The sequence below is a fragment of the Cydia amplana genome, chromosome 11, assembly GCF_948474715.1.
Source record: "Cydia amplana chromosome 11, ilCydAmpl1.1, whole genome shotgun sequence".
NCBI classification, from domain to species: Eukaryota; Metazoa; Arthropoda; class Insecta; order Lepidoptera; family Tortricidae; genus Cydia; species Cydia amplana.
This window is the reverse complement of record NC_086079.1, coordinates 11,002,056-11,022,410: the sequence shown is the minus strand read 5'-3', so window position 1 is coordinate 11,022,410 and position 20,355 is coordinate 11,002,056. Positions and strand designations below refer to the sequence as shown.

Here is a 20,355-nt window from a genome sequence, read left to right as displayed (position 1 = left end):
TCAGCTTGTGGATAAGGTACTAACTTGATTCAAATACAGAATTGATAATAATGAAATTCACTAAATAACTAATTTTTATTATCTTTTTAAACGTCATAGTGAGCGTGTAATGACTGTTCAAATATAGGAAACCAAATTAATTGACAGCATTTTTTTTGTTCTGACGGTATAAGAAAGGACGAGCTTACAAGTTCGGCTCTATTGCCGGTACCATAGAGATTACTATTGCAAAACACCCGATTTTATGCCCTGATTAATCTAGAGGGTGCTTCCTGTAACAGGAGCAATAAATTAAACTAAAGGCTGTAGGTACTCCTCAAACTGACCAACATTTGTTCAGCAACTTTTAAAAATTATGAATCCTTTCGACTTCCTCTTTTTCATAAAAAATAAATATTGCCTTCAATGTACGCTGACATCTGTGTGTTTGACTTTGCTTAGTTTAAACATAACAAAATTTGCAATACATTGCGTCTTAGAATAAACTTTAAAGTGTAATAAAAATCAAAACATGAGTTATTTTCAAATGTTGCTGAACAAATGTTGGTCAGTTTGAGGAGTACAACCTACAGTTTAATTTATTGCTCCTGTTACAGGAAACACCCTGTATAGTAGAATTGGCCTAGTATACGTTTTATCTGTAAGTCTGTAACAATGATTTTTCATCCCAGGAAAATACTTGTACGGCTACCACCAGTTTGACACTGACATATTCGCTAGCGTGTACGTAACTTACTTTCTATGCATCTCGCTCGTACTCGCATATTGGTGCGAGCGAGATGTGCCTACCTATAGAAAAATAGGTTACGCAGGTGTTACCGAATGTTACTAGTTTGACACTGATAAAGCACTCGTGGTAAGGCTACTGAGATTTTCTCATGTTCAAAATTATCTTTGTATTCACGAATAAATTATTATTATGATTGTAAGTAAAAATTATTATGTCAAAATGTACATATTTTCAATAGAGTCTGTGCGGAAAGAGAACAGTCGTGGAATGTATGGGGCCCAATACAGTCCACGACTCTTCTCTTTCCGAACACACTCTATTTTATAATGACTTGTAATTCTCACTACAAATTTAAGGAGTATAAATTCAATTGCCTGGCTGTACCAGGAAACGTCAGAATTCCACGGAATTAAAAACCAGAGCCCGTACCATGAGTCACTGACAGTGTCAAAACTGACATTTACGCTATCGAGAACGTAATTTACTTTCTATACATCTCGTTTGCACTATATGCGAGTACAAGCTGATGTATAGAAAGTAAATTACGTTCTCGACGGCGTTTAATGTCAGTGCCAAACTGGTGGTAGTGGTACAGGCTGCACCTTGCACTCAAGGGTTGAGTAAGTACATAATTACATAATATTATTATATATTAACGCTAGACAAAAGAAAACTACCAATAAGTAGGTACTTACTCTATACTCGTAGAAATAACTTTTCCAAAGTCAATATTCTCCAAGAGGCCACCGTAAGAATCGCAAGACATCAGAACCTTACGTAAGTTTACAATGGCTTCAAATTATTACGCGAAGCATTTATATGCACACTGAGTTTAACCTAAAGCTAAATTCACCAGGCACAACCATACACCGCGGGATTTAATAACCCGAAAGATTTAAACCACTTATTTTTGACGACAGTACGAGTAAATAATGTTATATCAACATGGGTCCAATTATGTGTTTTAATTAAACTACTATTTCAGTACAAATTAAATCATATTAATTTACCGCTTCTTTGTGAACAAACCTTTACTTCAGAGAGCGAACGAGTTTAATTAATCTCAAGTAGAGAAACAGAGAGCGAGCATATCATTTCACGAATCACTCCGATATCATACGATGCGCGGCGAATGCAGTGACTTGTGTTCCATGACAAGAAGTGTTAAGTTATGTCTAGGATGATGTTTACGTTGTGATTATTTCAATTTATTGGCACCTCAAAATACCACAAATTGTATCAAAACTTTATTAATTAGTTACTACAGCAGTACAGTGCAGTTATTATTGTTGAAATTTTGCGATAAAATCTTTTCCTTTGACTGAGGTAACCAAAGTCAAATACCATGATTTTGATTATATCCGAAAGAAATCATGCCTCTTATTGTTTTAACTCATACAACTGGAAAGGGATAATTACTTTGTTAAAATCAATGACCTTTTGTTAAAATATCGATCATGCTTATGAGTACGTATTTTAAATTCTCGATGTGTTGATTTATACTGAGTAAAGTAAAATAAACAACTATGTTAAACAATTACGCTTTTTTATTAATTTAATGAATTAGGTTTTCGAAGTGTGTACCACCGTTTTCAGCACAAAGATTTAATAATAAACAAATAAATAAATAATGATAATTTTAAACGGATTCCATTATTTAGGTTAACAAAAGTGTTCTTTATTTCTTCGGAAGCCGTTCGAATTCTTATTAATAATTCTTCTCCAGAGTTCACTGGTGTTGAGTATTCCTTATCTTTCAGAGTTCCCCATAGAAAAAAAACCAATGGCGTTAAGTCGGGTGACCGGGCGGGCCAGGTTAGGACGTTGCTTCCACGGCCAATCCACCTGTCAGGGTATTGTTCGTCTAGCCAATTTACGAACTTAGGCTGCGAGCTTAGGAACGAAACTAGGCTGAAGTGGGTCCGTCGTGCCGGAACCACATAGTTCTTCAGGTTTCCAAATCCGTACACAATGTACGGATTTATCCGCTAAATGAGCTGGAGGATAATGCGGCATGGCGAATTTTATTTATTACAGTCAATCAAATTTTTAAGATTTTATCTTGCGTGACAATCAATAATAATATGAAATCATTATGTCATTTTATTGACATCAATTTCAAACTATCAGCCAGTTATCGTGAAGGTAAATAGTTTGCACTCTCGCGATTGAGAACAGAACAAAATTTCGGTAGTGAAACCTTTTTGTAGGATAGATACCAAACTTAATTAAGTGAAACTGGTTAATAACCATGCAGTTAGTGCGTCTGCATGTAAAATTAGTTGGTGGCTACGTCACGCATAAGGGTGTGTTAGAATTGAGATTTTTTAACTTGTGATTTGTTTTACATAATTAATATCTCTTAATTTATGTGTTTTTGGACTATATGTTATATAACTTTATATACTCTGATTAGGCTCTAAAATCGTTGGTTTAAATCTTTCTGATTATTAAATCCCGCGGTGTATAATACCTTGGTAAATTTTGGAAGGGGGTGTTTTTTCGACATTGGGTACTGGGTCTAAAATTTGAAAAAAAATACACAAAATAGTTCTTTACCTATAGATGACAGGAAAACCTATTAGAAATGTGCAGTTAAGCGTGAGTCGGACTTAATTACTTAGATTTTGATCCGACCCCTACGGGTTTTTGAAGTGAAAACTTCTTTACAGCGTAAGGCGATCACGTGACCGTAAGAGGCGTAAGGCGATCACGTGACCGTAGTGATGGGCAGTTCTCGAGAAATTTCGGAAACAGGAGAATATCGCGAGAAGCTTCTCGAGAAATTTCTCTTGAAAGGGAATTTCCGAGAAAGTACTTTAAATATACAAAATTTTAGATTAATTGTTGTTTGTATGTGTTGATATTAGTAATTTATATGTATTCGCAACACATTTTAATTCTTCCAAAACCTTTAAAGGCAAAATTCTCTTTGTTCTCGAAAAATTTCCGAGAAATTTCTTGAAAATGTTCTCCGGAGAACTTTCTCGGATTCATACAGTACCATTTAAATGGTAAATAATTCATAAATAAAACAGTTTTTTTTAACAGGTAATTCGCAACACGTGTTGATTTATCACCACTCGTTGCGAATTTTCTACTTTTGCACTTGTATCGTAATATAGGTTCTTTCTTTCCTAATTCGCGTTTTACTTCAAACGGATTTTTTTCACAATGTATAATACCTATGCCGTACAAATCTTGTAATATTTTTGCATCTATACACTGCATCACAAAAACACGTATTTGGTACGTCCATCGTCCGGCAAAGTTCTAAAGTACTAAAACACTTTACCTTTTTTAATTTTAACTTATTAACACGGATAATATGTCACAACCGTCCACTTTCTTAGCATTGATGACACTAAGAGGAAAAAACCATTTTTACAAGGGTACAAATGCTTTTTTCCCTACACACAATTCAATAAATTACAAAAAAATACATGCAAATAAAACAATGGAGTATTATTGGCGTTAAGCGTTATCTACAGGGTACCGGAAAGTTTGTCGGCTTTCCTTTGTTTTATAAACTAGGTACCATCGCCCACACTGTAAACTGTACATTGGTGGACCTTATGCCTTTTGTAATAATGTCCACAGATATACAATTAGGAGTGTTGCTGTTTGTACCTGAGATAGTTCATGACATGATCATGATTCTCTGCCAAACATTTGAAATGTATTTTATTTAATATTTATTTACCGATCATTTAAATAGTGAATTTATAGAAATTAGTCATTTTTGATTAACTCCATAATATGTTATTAGAATTGGTTAAAATAGTTTTTAATTTCTTAAATGAAACCTTTTTTGTCGTTAATGCACTATTGGCTGTTCTACATGAACGCCAAATGTAGTCGAGAACTATTTCAAGAAATTTCTCGGGAACAAAAATAAATTATCAATTAGAACGTTCATTTCATTTGGCAGATACCAACTTATCAAGCCAACAGCTGTATATAACATAAGCCCAGACTATTTAAGCTTCTTAATAATAATATTTGAAATCACGAGTATTTTTTCTTAAATATCCAATCCGGGAATTTTCTCCTGGAAGGTTTCTATATAGAACGTTCCCGAGAAATTTCTCGGAAATTTACGCATAGTTATTAATCACTTACAACAATACATTTAAAAAATATGAAATTTGTTATTGTTTTGATTATATGTACTTTCTCATAAATTTCCGTCCAAGAGAAATTTCTCGAGAATCGTTGAGAATTTCTAGGAGAAGGAATTCTCGAGAACAAGAAATTTCTCACCGGCACATCACTACGTGACCGTAAGCCCCGTAAGGTGGCCACTCATAATTTAGATGGCATTTAAATCAATAAAGAAAAACTCAATGTTATTTGACATTTATGTTGCGGACTCCTTTTCAAGACTCTTTACCTATGTTCAAATAATTTGACGTTGTCATGGCAGTATGTAAATAAACATGTCAATGAAAAAGTGTGATCTTATTTGAGAATGATAATAATATGTAATAAATAAATAGAATACCTCCGCTAAACGTATGTATCGTGTTACCGGCCGTCGGTAACATAGTGAGGTGAGTTTTCACTTCTATCGGCACTCCCGGAGTGCAACCGTTGTTGCTTGTTTTAAAGACAATATCTGGGTGACAGAGCTTCGCTCGGAAAACATATAAAAACTCGAAAATGCGCGTTTTCCCAGAGATAAGACCTAGCTAGATCTATTTTTCGCCCCCGAAAACCCCCGTATAGCAAATTTCATCGAAATCGTTAGAACCGTTTCCGAGATCCCCGAAATATATATATAAATAAATAAATAAATATATAAATAAACAAGAATTGCTCGTTTAATTTTAAAGACATTTCATTTACGTTCTACATAAAAATACATTGTTAAAAATTTTGAAATGTACGGAAACCTTGGAACTATTGAAACTTTGAACCTTAGAACCTTGGAGGTATTTTGTTGACTAGGGAAACAAACAGCATCCCTTATCATAAATACATATACATACATATTATAAAACAAAGTCCCCTGCCGCGTCTGTCTGTCTGTATGTTCGCGATATACTCAAAAAATACTGAACGGATTTTCGTGCGGTTCACACCTATTAATAGAGTGATTCTTGAGGAAGGTTTAGTGTAGGTATAATTTGTAAAGGTTTTGTGTAAATTCGTTGAACTACCCGTGCGAAGCCGAGGCGGGTCGCTAGTAGCCTAATATAGTATTTTATGCAACCGTTGTTTAAGAGAGGTCAAAAAAGGCGAGTGGCGTGAGTAACAATTTGAGGCGAAGCCGAAAATTGTTACTTAATAAAGACGCCACGAGTATTTTTTGACTGAGTTAAACAATGTTGCATACAATACTTTTTCTACGAGCAAGCACTTACTTCTGCTTACGTCTGTACACTACTCACGCCACTCACCTTTTTTGACCTCTCGTAAAAAACGGTTGTATAGTAGTTATTTGTTTTACAAGGGGGCAAAGTTGTTGTTTATCCGCTCGTGCTAATATTGATACCAGAGCAAGCGAAAGATTCCAAAATTGATTCCAATGTTCGAAAAATGGAATCTAAAGCGTTGCGAGGGTTTCAAAGCACGAGGGTTAAACAAAATTTTCCCCCGAGTGAAACACAAAATTTATCACCACACAACCCGAAGCAAATATTAAATGTAAAATGTCAAACAAAACCAAACCAAATCAAATTCAAATGAATGTTATTTGTAGCGGCGATATATATTGAGAGAGATCAAACGTACATAAATCCAGAAGCGCCTTGGCGGGCCGCGTGTGGTCTATGTATGGTGATTTGGAAATCCTCTGCTTTTATGGACAGCTGCATATATCCATAAGGGGCACTGGGTCACGGGGTACTTTCTGGTTGATTTTCACTTAAATTGCAGCGACAGAACGCGAGATATGAATTATTTATTATAATTGAATTACGGAGCGCGGAGCGATCGCAACCATTTCGATTCAACGGCAGGCGAAGTTTTTTTTTATCTTCGCTAGGTGGCGCGGTCATAGGTCGAGCCGGAAGGGCTTTGAGATAAATGTAGTTGCCAGCTCAAAAATATCTCGCTAACATACATGAAAAATATATTCTTTCCTAATTGTGTTGCTTTGTATGTAAGAAAAAATACCTATCTAAATATGCATAGAAATTAATTAATACTAATCTGTTCATTACGTACGTACGGAACATTATTAAATATTTATCATCCAAAATTATCATTTAAAAGTCAATTCTACCAGCAAACATAAGAAAACCACTCAAAATTTGCATTTGATTACTTTGCCTCACATGTGAATTAAACCTACTGATAGCAAAGTGCAACTTTGCTATCCATTTTTGAAGTGCAAAGTAAGCCTTTCCGAGCTGGTGTGGTGAAAAATACTATTACATATTCATTCATTTTAAATACCTACGCTTCCATTTTTTTTACAATTACGACACAATAATTATTATTTAAGTTAGGAAAACAGTATGCACGTAATCGATTATAAAGAAATTGTTATATCGGTTATGTGCATACCTACTAATATAATTTTTCATATGTAGTGTTAATATTTTATACCGGCAATAAAATGTCCTTGAACAGAAAAGTGACACTTTGATCCCTCCTAGCACGGAAGAAAAGTCCCATTTCCGAAAAGGTGCAGTGAAAAGTTTTTTTTATTCGTTTATTGCCATTTTTTTATGGTCTCGGCGAAAAAACTTATTTGAAATGACGTCTATGACCCGCATAGGTGGTTAGTTAAAGGTCAAACTTATTTTATACTATGCTACTAGCTGACCCGGTGAATCCGTTCGTATCACCTTTGTTATTTGTATGTTGGTGGTTATATGTTCTACATGAGCATAGAACATTATGCAGCAAAAGATAGCAGTAAGGACGGTTAATCATTTTTTCATTATTATACAACTCATGAGATTTGACTGTCACGACCTACGAAGTTTCAAGTGTCCTATATATTATACTACTCTTTGGTTTCAAGCCCCTAACTTTAAAAAAAGATCTCGATATAATCCCTTTCTACCTCTTTCGAAGATTTTCAAGTACACTATTTAAAAAAATCGTTCCCGATGCAAACTTTCAACCGAATTCTGCACTCCCAGAAACCTATAAAACGACATCCATGACGACTTTTTCGACAAAGTTCACGGCCGCCATGTTCGATTCCAAAACAGTTACCATTTTCGAATTCTACACTCCCAGAAACCTATAAAATGACATCCATGACGACTTTTTCGACAAAGTGCGCTGCCGCCATGTTGGATTCCAAAACAGTCATCATTTTCGAATTCTGCACTCCCAGAAACTTATAAAACGACATCCATGACGACTTTTATGACAAAGTGCACGGCCGCCATGTTGGATTCCAAAACAGTTACCACTTTCGAATTCTACACTCCCAGAAACCTGTAAAACGACATCCATGACGACTTTTACGACAAAGTGCACGGCCGTCATGTTGGATTCCAAAACAGTTACCATTTTCGAATTCTACACTCCCAGAAACCTATAAAACGACATCCATGACGACTTTTACGACAAAGTGCACGGCCGCGATGTTGGATTCCAAAACAGTCATCATTTTCGAATTCTGCACTCCCAGAAACTTATAAAACGACATCCATGACGACTTTTATGACAAAGTGCACGGCCGCCATGTTGGATTCCAAAACAGTCACCATTTTCGGATTCCGCACTCCCAGAAACCTATAAAACGACATCGCAAATTGCGGATATCTTTCTCTTTTACTCAAAACAATACGACCTAATAAGAGTGACAGAGAAAAATGCCCGCAATTGACGAACTTTGATTTTGCGGTAGCCCCTCAGCGTTGTGGTCAAGTCTGTCATTTCGATTCATATATATGACATTTCCGTAAGTTGATGAAAATCGATTAAAAATAATAACCGATACAATTAAAACAAAAACCAAATGACAATAAAATTAAATTCGATGTGAAAAAAAGGTTAATTAATAATACAAACAAATAATACAAAGTTGCAAAAATCGGCAGTAAAATCGATTCGACTAATTCGTTTATAATCGCTACATTTGACAAACGATAAGGTTAGCCTCATCACTACAATGCATGCGTAAATCGTGTCAGGAAATTGATTTATACCTTTAAAAATCTTCGAAATGTAATGGATAAGGCACTGCTCAAATCGACCTACATTGCTCTAGCTCAATCCGTCATCTCGTATTGCATCTCAGTATGGGGTAGTGCAGAAAGTACTTATCTAATACTTCTAAAGAGAGCCCAACGATCGCTACTAAAGGTTATTTTTTTCAAAACCGAGAAGATTCACAACTCAATGCTTGTATACAGAAAGTGAGGTCCTCACTGTGCGCCAACTGTTCATTTTGCGTAGTTCTATGTTCTATCATAGCACACAAACATAATATACATATTTTTAGTACTAGGTACTTGCGAGTTAGCGACACCTACCATATTTTGATATAATATTCGCAATTTTATATTCTGTTAGACATATTTTTTTCAATAATATTCACTTCGTATCAACAATTTGAAAATAAGTTATTTGTTTAAGTATAATATAATCAAATCGGTTAAATACTTCGTTAATACGTTGTACGGTCAGCCAAGAAAGTGGAATCAATCAGATGATAAGAGTCGAAAAGTGGTAGACCACTTTCTTGGCTGACTGTACGTAGCTGAACACAAAAGATATACAAGGCCTGATGATGATGTACTTACGTTCCGCTATTTATATTATAAATTTCCCTTTCCATATGTACCTACTTTGCACTGCATATCGCCTTTTTAGTATAACTGCATCGATTATTATGAGAAAAACTAAGAATTACTAGATAAAACTTAAATTATTAACAATTTGCGAGTGACAGTTGGTGATTTTTTTCGTTTATCTAATGGTGGCTTTAAATTATGGCTTTATTTCCTTTTGTATTATTTTTGGAATGAAAAAAAAATACCTTCATAATGGAAGAATGGGTAGAAGATTTTTAATTCGGAGTGCAAATAATTATAGTAACTCAGTTTTTATCACATTTCTACATAAAATCTAGCAACTATCTTCACAATCACAATGATATTAATTAGCATTACGCTTTTATTTGTTTGTATATTATTTGACGTAATGTTACTCTACCGTGAATTAAATAAGAACGACTAATAAGCCTCTAAGATAAGATTTATTTGCTTCCATTTAGTCTAAAAAACAAATGTTGTGTCTCGATTTCTTTCCTCCAAAAGATTTATCCTTAAAAACATGCATTTTCGGTTTATATATAGATGAATTACAATATTTTATAGGACCTTTATATGACGACTTTAGGTAACTCACGCTAAATAGCGTGGTTTTCGATTTAACTATAGCATGTTTTGGCACACAGTATAAACAGAAAACTGTAGTGTATTTGCCATAAGATTGACGAGAAATCCAGCTTTATCTTATATCTGCTTTATTATGTATTGTTAGACGCACTGATAATAACTATTTGAACCGGGACGCTTTACAAGAAACACGTTTGTCAGTGTAAGCAAAAATGAAGAACAGCACCTTGGTGTACCCTATTTATTTCAACGTGGCAGAGTACGGCCTGTTTGGTATAATTTTGGGTGGAATAGTGGCGATTATTATATATTATAATGTTGTTAATAGAAAAAATAAGACTGTGGCCGGGTTTCTGTTTGGCGGGAAAAATATGTCGATTTTCTCCGGTTCGTTGGGTCTTATTGCCAGGTAAGTTTTTAAAATAACACGTTATTTAATTTATTTGAACTTTACTGCTCAATTACTTGTCTTAACTTTCTGAGACCCAGAAGTAGAGAGGTATTATTTTTGGAGTTAGTTAGATAGGTAATTAATTAGATTTTGGAATAATAACAAAAAAATTTAGGTACGCGATTAAATGTATAAACAAATAAATGACAAACTCAAAGCCTGCCAGTCAACTATTGGCGCTAATTGGACTAAACAAGAAATTTATTTTTTGCATTTAGATACTTACATACTTACACTTCATATTAGTCATAATTTTGTTTCAATTCTAATTTTGAAAAAGACACAAATTTCGGCTTTTTTCCAAAAAACACCGCACAAAAAATTTCGGAACTTTTACTAAGGTTTATTCACCGTAAATCCATTCCAATAAAGTCTTAGATAACTATCCCTTTATTTATCTCGTTAGTATTTTTTAATGAACTATTTCTTCTTCATTCCACACAATATTTGGTTTTCCATTGACTTGCCATAAAATGCTACCCCTCTGTTATTATTCGCACACTGATTCGCACCATCAAGCTACATATTAGGTATTTCTTTACATGTCACTGTATTATTACATATTATTTCCAGCCATCTGACAAGTATCACATTGCTCGGCGTGCCTGTAGAGATATACTTGAGGGGTACACAATACTGGGCATCGGCGCTGTCCCTTATCTTAGTGACTATTCTAACAGCTGTGATATATTTACCAGGTAAATAATGAATGTTTGATTCATGTCTGCATCGTGTAGTGTTTTGTTTTTGAAAAATGTTTAAGTTGTTGCAACGCAACTGCAGCATGTGTGATGCGATTACCAAAGCCATTACTTGGATATAGGACAGTCCATTGTTACCCGGAGGTTAAGTTGTCCGGCCATTTTAATCGAGATATTTTACGCTCAAAAGCAGTTAGCGAGCTTAGCAGATTGGGATTAAAGGCACTGCCATTATACTTACTTTTTATTTAGTTTTATAGTTAGTTTGTGCATGCATAGATTGCATTGCATGCATTATTTCTACTGTGAAAAGTTTCTTTACCACTATGATCCGATTTGTACCTGTATGGGCGTGCTGGGCCCATAACCTGTTAGATCTCGGGCGTAAAGGAAACTATGAGCGATCCATACGAAGATATATTTTGTCGAAAGAAATAAGCACTGATTACAAATTTAGTCTGTTTAGTAAGTAGTAAGGCCGAAAGAATGTGACGGCATCACACACGCGAGCAAAAGCTGTTATATTATTCAAACATTTAAACTTGTTCCACGTGCGTTTATGCAGTTACCTATAAACAAGATTCTTTTAGTTTACGAAGACACTTTCCAACACTCAGCTTATTTTGTTCTCAGTTTTCCACCGTCTGCAACTGTCATCAAGCTTCGAATACTTGGAAATAAGGTTCTCCACACACACGCGCACCATCGCTGCAGTGTTGTTCGTTGTCAGCAAGCTAATGCTTCTGCCAATAGTGCCTTACGTTCCAATGTTGGCGTTTAGATTAGGTAAGTTATTTTTGAGATAAGATACTGGACTCAGTCAAGCCGGTTAGTTGTGACAACAAGGAATCTACCTTAATGAGCTCATTAAAAGTACACACTCGGTAACATTACATTTCTGAATATAGGTTTTATGTGAAAAGGTTCATGATGGGAGAACTATATAATATGAGCATGGATATGTACCTAAGATGTAGGTAATACCTAATTATTTTAAAACTTCTTCGTAATAAGTACTTGTACAAAGGAAGAATTGAAAGTAGAGTTATTAACGAACGCGAGAGGACCATTTAGTAATTATGTAATCGTTTTCAGTTACAGACCCTCTAGCAGGCCGCGCAACCGCAGTAATTTGCGTCCTCTGCGCGACGTTCACAGCGGTAGGCGGCCTTCAAGCTATAGTCAGCATTGGAATACTGACGTTCTTCCTATCATTCGCTGGTACGGCGCTGCCAACTGGCTTAGCACTGCTGCCAATGGGGATAAAGAGGATGTGGGAGATTGCTAGTCATGGTGACCGGTTGGTGCTATATGAGTAAGTGATATAGATGAACTTACTTGCGTTCTTTTCACGCTATTGAAGACAAGTGGAGGTCTAGGAGGTTCTTCGTATCATTGGACAAGTATGACGCATTCTAGATTTTAAACTTATTACTTATTAGCCACACCCTATACTGTTACCCGTACCTTTCTAAGTAGGTATTATATACGTTTGTTTCAGCCCCGACCCCGAACTGGCGCACCACACGTCTTTCCTAACCGTGACTTTAGCTCTAAGCACAAATTGGCTCTGGAAGGTAGCCCTCAGCCAGTCATCTCTGCAGAAACTCCAGGCGGTACCGACAATAGCTAAAGCCAGGATTTGTCTGGCGATCTCCTGCTTGGGAGTTATTTTGATGAAACTACTGTCATGTCTTCTTGGGCTGGCCCTTTATGCCTGGTTTGCAGGCTGTGACCCATTATTGTCCGGGCAGATTAAGAAACATGAGCAGGTAATTTCTGCATAACTCGTTGAAAATTGCTTTGAATGCATAAAATCATTATCTAAAATCATAAGTATATTTACCTACGACAGCTTTGGTCTTCGATACAAGACTACATTGCATTAACTTTTACATTTCAGCTGGTTCCACAGTTTTTACACAGCTTGTCAAGCATGTTTCCTGGAGTATGTGGTATTTTTATCATCGCCATTTTCAGCGCCACTACGGGGTAAGAATGTCCGACAAGTAATCGTAGAAAATTATTGAGGGCGCCACTTCCTACATACATGACTAATTTTTTTTTATGGTGTCAATCGATCGGGTTTGTTTTTAGGATCAAATGTCTATATGGGACCCATTGCATTAAAGTAACACAAAAGTCAGAAATTGTAGTCAAAGTCCGACAGTCGCACCTCACTCACGAAACGCCCTATACAAAACGGCCAGAGGCCGTGACGTCATCGCCCATCTTGTAGTATGGACAAAACAACAAAATTGCGTTTTTGTCAGTGAAATATTGCGTTTATGTATATAGTTGCTATATAATATTTTTTTGGATGAAATGTAAGGAATCGAATGGTACCCTTACTTTTATCGTTTTTGGAAGATAAAAAAAACTTAAATTTTGAAACTTTCAGGTCCTGTAATTTTTCAATATTTTATTTTGATATCCACATTATTGTGATAAATTGCTCGTTTGCTATCTATTTTACTAGATTTTGTTATAAAATTCAACATGTGTCATCATCCCTATTGTCACATTTTGACGTAAAATGCTTAAACATGGCAACAATTTAGGATGGATTTTTTTTAGTTCCATTTTATTTATATATGGTCAAGCAAATCTTGTCAGTAGAAAAAGGCGCGAAATTCAAATTTTCTATGGGACGATATCCCTTCATACCCACAGTTTTGAAATTTGCCGCCTTTTTCTTCAGAAAAGCTTTGCTTGACCATCTTTAGTTTCTACTATTTTATGTCGCACTATACATGTTACGCCTATCTATGGCAATAGGATTAGGGCAAAAGCGGGTATAAACAATGCGAACTTTATGAACTACCCGCAATTGGATTCTTTTCTACTTGTGCACACCCACACACATACGATACGATACACCGAAGATATAGAGAATGGTTTTAAATGACAATCATTTATTTTTTCAGGTGTATTGCCACTACAATAAATTCAGTATCGGGGGTTCTTTTTGAAGAGTTCATTAGACCTTGGATGCCACAGAGCACGAGTGAACTTGCCTGCTGTAAAATTATGAAGGTAACTATTAGCAAGTTCAACTTTAGCTGATATTGACATGTTGACCATACCATCTTTAGCCATGTCTTTGACCAGTATTTTACAAGCTTTTATTGTACCTATGCAAGTATGTATTGTAACTATGTTTGTACGGGCCAAATCTTGTAAGTTAAATTTGACCCATTTCCCGACTTCAAATGAAGCTGAAAATTTGCATACTTACATATGTAAGTCGGGTAACAATGCAATATTATGGTACCATCGAGCTGATCTGATAATGGAGACAGGATTGTGGCCATGATAAAATAACCAAATCTAATTGTGTTTGGGGTTTTTAGAATTGTCTCGATGAGTATTAGTTGCCTGTGGAAAGAAAAGTACAGTCAGCGATAAAAGCTTGTAAGTACCAATAATGAAATTTTTGCCAAAAACTTATTATTAACCGTGTTTTCAGCTCCTCTGCGTTTTAGTAGGGGCATACTGCGCAGGAGTGGTGTGGTGCGCGCGAGAGCTTGATCGGCTGCAACACGTAGCGTTCGGGGTGACAGGTGTCACTGCCGGCACTCTGTTGGGACTGTTCACTCTGGGAATTGTTTTCTCTAGGGCTAATTGTTCTGTGAGTATGCTTTGTAGATCTATACCGTGAAACTATAAAACTACACATAGGTACACTTTCTTCACTTTGTCAGAAAGTGTATCTATTTGTAACTACTTTTAAGTTATTTCGCTTTTACTGAACTGTGACGCGGTGGGCAAAGTTATGTTAAAGAGCAAAGTTTTATACTTGTTCGGTACTAAATGTTACTTATACTTGTCAACTATATGACAATTATGAAAGGTGTGTAATTTGATAAAATTAGGAAGATACCAAACGTCCGTTTGATAATTAATTACTTTGCCACTTTTCTTTCAGTACTATTAAGAACCACACCCTCCGTATATCAAACTAAAACATTATGCGGGTTTGATATCAGCGCCATCTTCTCGTAACAAACAGTTTTAATTAAGGAAACAGGCATGGCGCTCGCCTTGCGCGTTGTACTTCGAGTTCTCTTTGTTGTGAGTACTCAACACTGCCTCATAGATGGCAGCTCTAGTAACAAAACTAACTTTGGAAAATGTATTATTTGGTATTCTTTTTTTGTGAATTTTCCATCTCGAAAAGATGAATAATATGGAAATAAGGACAATAACACTGATTACCTACAATAGTAGAAATTAGCTATCATACTAATACAATACTCCAATTACGTAAAGTGTCAAGTGGAGCGATTAATACCTAGGTAATATTCTGTCAGGTCAATAATCGGCCAAGTGCGTTAGGACCACGCATAATTAAAGGTCCTGTAGCTGTATATCGCCTAGATCGGTATGTTAGCTTAGCAATAACTAGTACGCTGGTGGTGCTTGGTGCGAATTCTGGTATTTTAAGACTATTTCCTACAAGGTCTGTAATCTGTATACCTATGTATAATTGGTTCTGACATTTGATGTGGATGTACACCACAGCGCTGTTTGATCACACACCAGAGCGGCAGCGTGTAGTCAATAAATTACAATGATCCATTTTATTAATGCTATTGATGATCATATAACATTAGTTTATCTGCATTGGGCTTTTGTTTGGTTTCTATTTGGTTTGGTTTAAAAGCTGGTGACAATACAATAATTATGATCACATCGACCTGATCCGATGATAGAGACCGAAGGTGACATTCGTTTTCGGTTTGAGCAATCATCACGATGAATAAGTAGGTATATGCTCCTGAAAGGAAAGTACAGTCATCAATAAAATGACAGGGACAAAACATATAATAACTTTTAATCTTACATCGATTCCAGGGCGCGCTAAGCGGCTGCCTGCTGAGCCTGCTGTTGTGCGGTTGGCTCCTCATTGGGGCAGAGAATGCTCTCGCCTCGGGGGCGTTGACCTTTCAGGGGAAGCACTTAGCTACCACGGGGTGCGGCAAAGTCAACTTTACGCACGTCTTGGTTAATCTTACCAGTAGCTTGCCTAGTGCCGCGTAAGTACCTGATTTGTTGGTTTTGTATTTTGTTATGGAGCGATAAAAAAAACTTAATGTGATCAAAATTACTTGTCGTTGTATGGTGGTGGGTTGTAATAAAAAAAAAAACAAACCGAACTACATGCCGAGGTTTCCTCGAGGAACTAAAGTATGAGATTCTACAAAAAAGGAATGTGAAGGATTCTAAATAGTCTGCAGCGCGCATGTTCAAAACTTATAAATCCTTTAAAACGACTAAATAACTTTTTACCGTATCCCAAAAGCAATTCGATAATAAGATAACAAATGCAAACAGGTTATATTTTTATATTCATGAATATTATCATTTCAGAAACCAAATCCCTACAAAACCGCTTCAGTCACTCTTCAAAATATCGTTCACCTACTGTCCATTTGCTGGGGTGATGTCGGTACTCCTCATCGGAGTTCCAATGAGCTACCTCACAGGAAAATCAAGAACCGAGTCCATAAACCCTGACGTCTTCTGCCCACTTACACAGAGTTTCCTACACAAATCTCAAATGAGGAGTCCGACGGAATCTTTAGAAGTCAGACCGCCAGACACACAAGAAGTATATGAAGCACTAGACGAAGCGTTAAAACAATTGAAAGACGTTATGGACCGATAAAAAATTGGACCCGTCAAAAGTTGGAGAAGGTAGAACATTTGCTATGGATGGGTGATCTGTAACTTTGACAACATATTTATTAATTTAGAGAATAATAAATTACAAGACAACATTATTTGAAACCATCATTTATTAAACTAGTTCCAAATACGAAATCCAACCATGAACTAAAACTATATTACCATAACGTAACACTTTCGGCGGAAGTGTTACATGGTATTTTTTATAACTACTGTAAGAAAATAAATTAAAGTGTTAATTTTTTTATTTGCTGTCCTTTTGCTTACCTTAACCTCTATAGTAACCTATATCTTGAAGACGGTTAAAAAACTATGTTGACGCATTGCACAATGCGGTATCCAATAGCTGATAAGATGTATAATATGTTAATCCGAATTGAACGACATCTGCAAAAAAAACATGATTCTTTTTACTACCGCCCACCTTATTAATATTTTAAATGAAATGTCTGTTTATGATAACTTGGATAATGTGACAATTATGACAATTGATCTATGTAGGCCATTGTAGGCATCTATTAGATTTAAACATGGAGTGCTTGCTGTGTAGACATTAAGCCAGGAATTAATTTCGTTAGTCATAGCTTCCCGATTTTCCCGAACTATAACTCGTAGTGGTTAAGAAGAAACATTAGTTGTCTTTTGACCATACAAACGATCTCGACCAAACAAGGCCAATAGGAAAGGCTATTAGATTGAACAGGAGCGAATGTTTTTGACCGTTTAAAATTAACGTTAAGAACGTGAAATATATTGGTATTTATTTTCACTAACACCTGGTTCCTGAACATTTCATAAATTAATATCGTACAACTCGGCAAATGTTAACCACGTATGCCTCATACATTTTAATTTTGTTTCCCAAGTTTCTATGTGAAAATGTACTCTAACCGTCTTTGATAAAGTCGAGATTTAAAGAAATCATGATCTAAACACATCGGTTATACCGTCATAAAAATTTACGTAAATAACGTTGCAAATTTATACGCTTGATATGCTCAATTACTCTCTTAGGCCGTTTTAATGTGGAATACTGAAAGCCGTTACGCTTTTAACGCTACGCTGGTGTGACGCCGGCATTACTTATTTTTCTTTTATTTTCAAACAGATTTTTAACCTCAGCGCGGAAAATTATCATTTTTTATAACACGTTTTCAGGTTTTAAAAGGTTTTATACTCTTATTATTTTTCTGCTTTTACCGCAAAATTATAATGTATGTACTGTTTTGTGGCGGGATTGTAGCTTTTTTATCCTGTTTGGTTGATGGAGTAAAAATATATGTGCTTTGATTAAAAATGCAATCGTTAATGTTTACTTTAAAATTCGCTAAGTAGATATTTTTGTAAGCAATAACAGTGTTATTAATAATAAATAAATTCATAATACTTGTATGTTTATTAACACATTTCACATATCATAATATTACTACTTACAACTCTCTGAATGCCTATCAGGATTTGATTAATTAATAATTTTTTCCTCAAATTTTTTATATAAAGTGTAAATCAATAGAACTTGCTAACTATGTAAACAAGTTACTAGTAAATTGACATTCAGTGTCAATTTTAGTATGGCGGTTTGTTTACATAGTTAGCAAGTTCTATTGAATGACACTTTAGACTGAAACTTTATTAATTGGAAAAACTAAAAATAAATTATTTATTGGTCCTTTACAATAAAATATTCTACGTGATTCGATGAGACAATCCTCCAAATAGCTGAGAAGGTAAAAATCGTTCCACGAAAAGCATATCAGCCATTTAGTGAGCGACAGACCTCGTTGTCCTAAAAGTGCTGTGTCCGATGTGTCCATTCCACATTTCATAGGATTTTAATGGTCTGACGATTAGCGCAGTTTCAGCCATTCGCATGCGTGGCCATGGGCGATGGGAGAGGCATGGCCCATTAATTCCTGAGCGAGATATGACGTATGTGTCTAGCCACTTCGATCCCTGATTCTAATTTGTTAATCTGTTAATTAAAACTCAAAACTAATGGTATGGCTAAAAAAAACTTCGTTAATGGAAGTTACTTTCCTTTGCATTAAGAAAATATAACTTTATCCATTATTTAAATAATTTTTTCAACAAACATGCTAATAAGTTATGAATAATAATAATTCAGCCTATATACGTCCCACACTGTTGGGCACAGGCTTCCTCTCGTACACGAGAGGGTTTTGGTATTGTCCCCATGCTCAATGCTGATTGGGGACTTCACATACACCTTTTTTTTTTCGCAGATGTATGCAGGTTTCCTCACGATGTTTTAAGAACTTATGAATATATCGTAAATAAAATTTAGTATTAAGTACTCGCTCATCAAACTGGTCAAATATTAGACTATATGACATCAATAACTAAAAAATGTACAAGGCATTTTGTGCAATATTTCTTAAAAAATCATAATATTTGATTTAAGAATTTCACCCTCAGGTGAGAACACTTAGGTCATGAGTTCAACTCTCACTTGGCCAGTTTTAGCCCTTGAATTGACTGCAATTACATTAACACATTTAATTACCCAAATATCCGATAAATTTTAACTACCAAATATAACGCGACCCACAGTACATCATTATTATCGAATAAAGATCAATTATTATTTTACACTAGTTCATCAATTTGTTGATTGTTATTGATAACATCCGAAAATACGTCGGTAAACCACAATAATCACTTGTGCTTTAATAAATTATTAAACGCATTAAAACATTATTATTTTCACTGCGATTCCTTATCAACATTGTCTGTCATGAAAATGAATCGATGCCTTTTCAAGTCAGTTAGGTAGGTAAGTCAGAAGATTTGGAATACAGAATGATACTCATCATTTATGAATTTATGTTAAGTCAATGTTATACTTTAATGTCATGGAGTTTATAAATTAAAGCATTTCATAGGTCCACTCACTCACTCCCATACTTCATACCTATTCTTAACCACGCGGAGGATATTTTTTGGAACATACAAATTAATCGCGCCCTGTTAATATTATAACGAACTATCAAATTTCCCGAAAAGCTAATGAGGCTAAAACTATAATTAGTATCGCAAAGTTCTAATTAAAACAACACTTCCAAGCCTGGAAATGGGGGAAAAACCAATTCCTCCTCTTCATTACCACTGCATACATTTCTTTTTTTTTCAAGTCACTCGAAGGCACTCGCAATTTTCTAGCCTAAAAAGTAACAAATGGGACTGACAAAGTTTCACCTCTGCCGTTGGTATTATAATTTACCGTCTTACACCTAAGTTATTAAGGATGAGAATATGATGAACTTGAGATAAAATATGCGCCGTTGTGATTCTGCAGTGGTACTCGAGACTGTAGGCACTCAGACTGGCGGTCTAGGAATTAATGCGGCGTGTCTAAAACCTAGCACGCACCTCTTGTGCTGTTTTTCCTTTGTTTCATGGAAAACAAAATGTATGTGGCTGCAAAGAGACTGGGCTTGGGTTTTTTCAGGC

The 20,355-nt window shown here is 35.5% G+C and overlaps 1 protein-coding gene across 1 annotated transcript; it reads left to right on the top strand.

Annotated features, from left to right (window-relative positions):
- The first annotated feature begins 10,108 nt into the window (after window positions 1-10,108).
- Window positions 10,109-16,899, top strand: LOC134652487 (sodium-coupled monocarboxylate transporter 2-like). The gene is made up of 10 exons (XM_063507681.1): window positions 10,109-10,450; window positions 11,066-11,190; window positions 11,827-11,979; window positions 12,289-12,508; window positions 12,695-12,965; window positions 13,097-13,185; window positions 14,121-14,229; window positions 14,663-14,824; window positions 16,051-16,232; window positions 16,567-16,899. The coding sequence occupies exons 1-10, from the start codon at window positions 10,254-10,256 to the stop codon at window positions 16,862-16,864; spliced, it is 1,806 nt and encodes a 601-aa protein (XP_063363751.1). The 5' UTR covers window positions 10,109-10,253; the 3' UTR covers window positions 16,865-16,899.
- Window positions 16,900-20,355: the final 3,456 nt, after the last annotated feature.

Bases quoted from the DNA above. Each gene is read 5' to 3' on its own strand.
- LOC134652487 (XM_063507681.1), top strand. From the start codon at position 10,254: ATGAAGAACAGCACCTTGGTGTACCCTATTTATTTCAACGTGGCAGAG. The intron at 11,980-12,288 runs GTAAGTTATTTT...AATCGTTTTCAG, and splicing joins AATGTTGGCGTTTAGATTAG to TTACAGACCCTCTAGCAGGC. The intron at 14,825-16,050 runs GTGAGTATGCTT...CATCGATTCCAG, and splicing joins TCTCTAGGGCTAATTGTTCT to GGCGCGCTAAGCGGCTGCCT.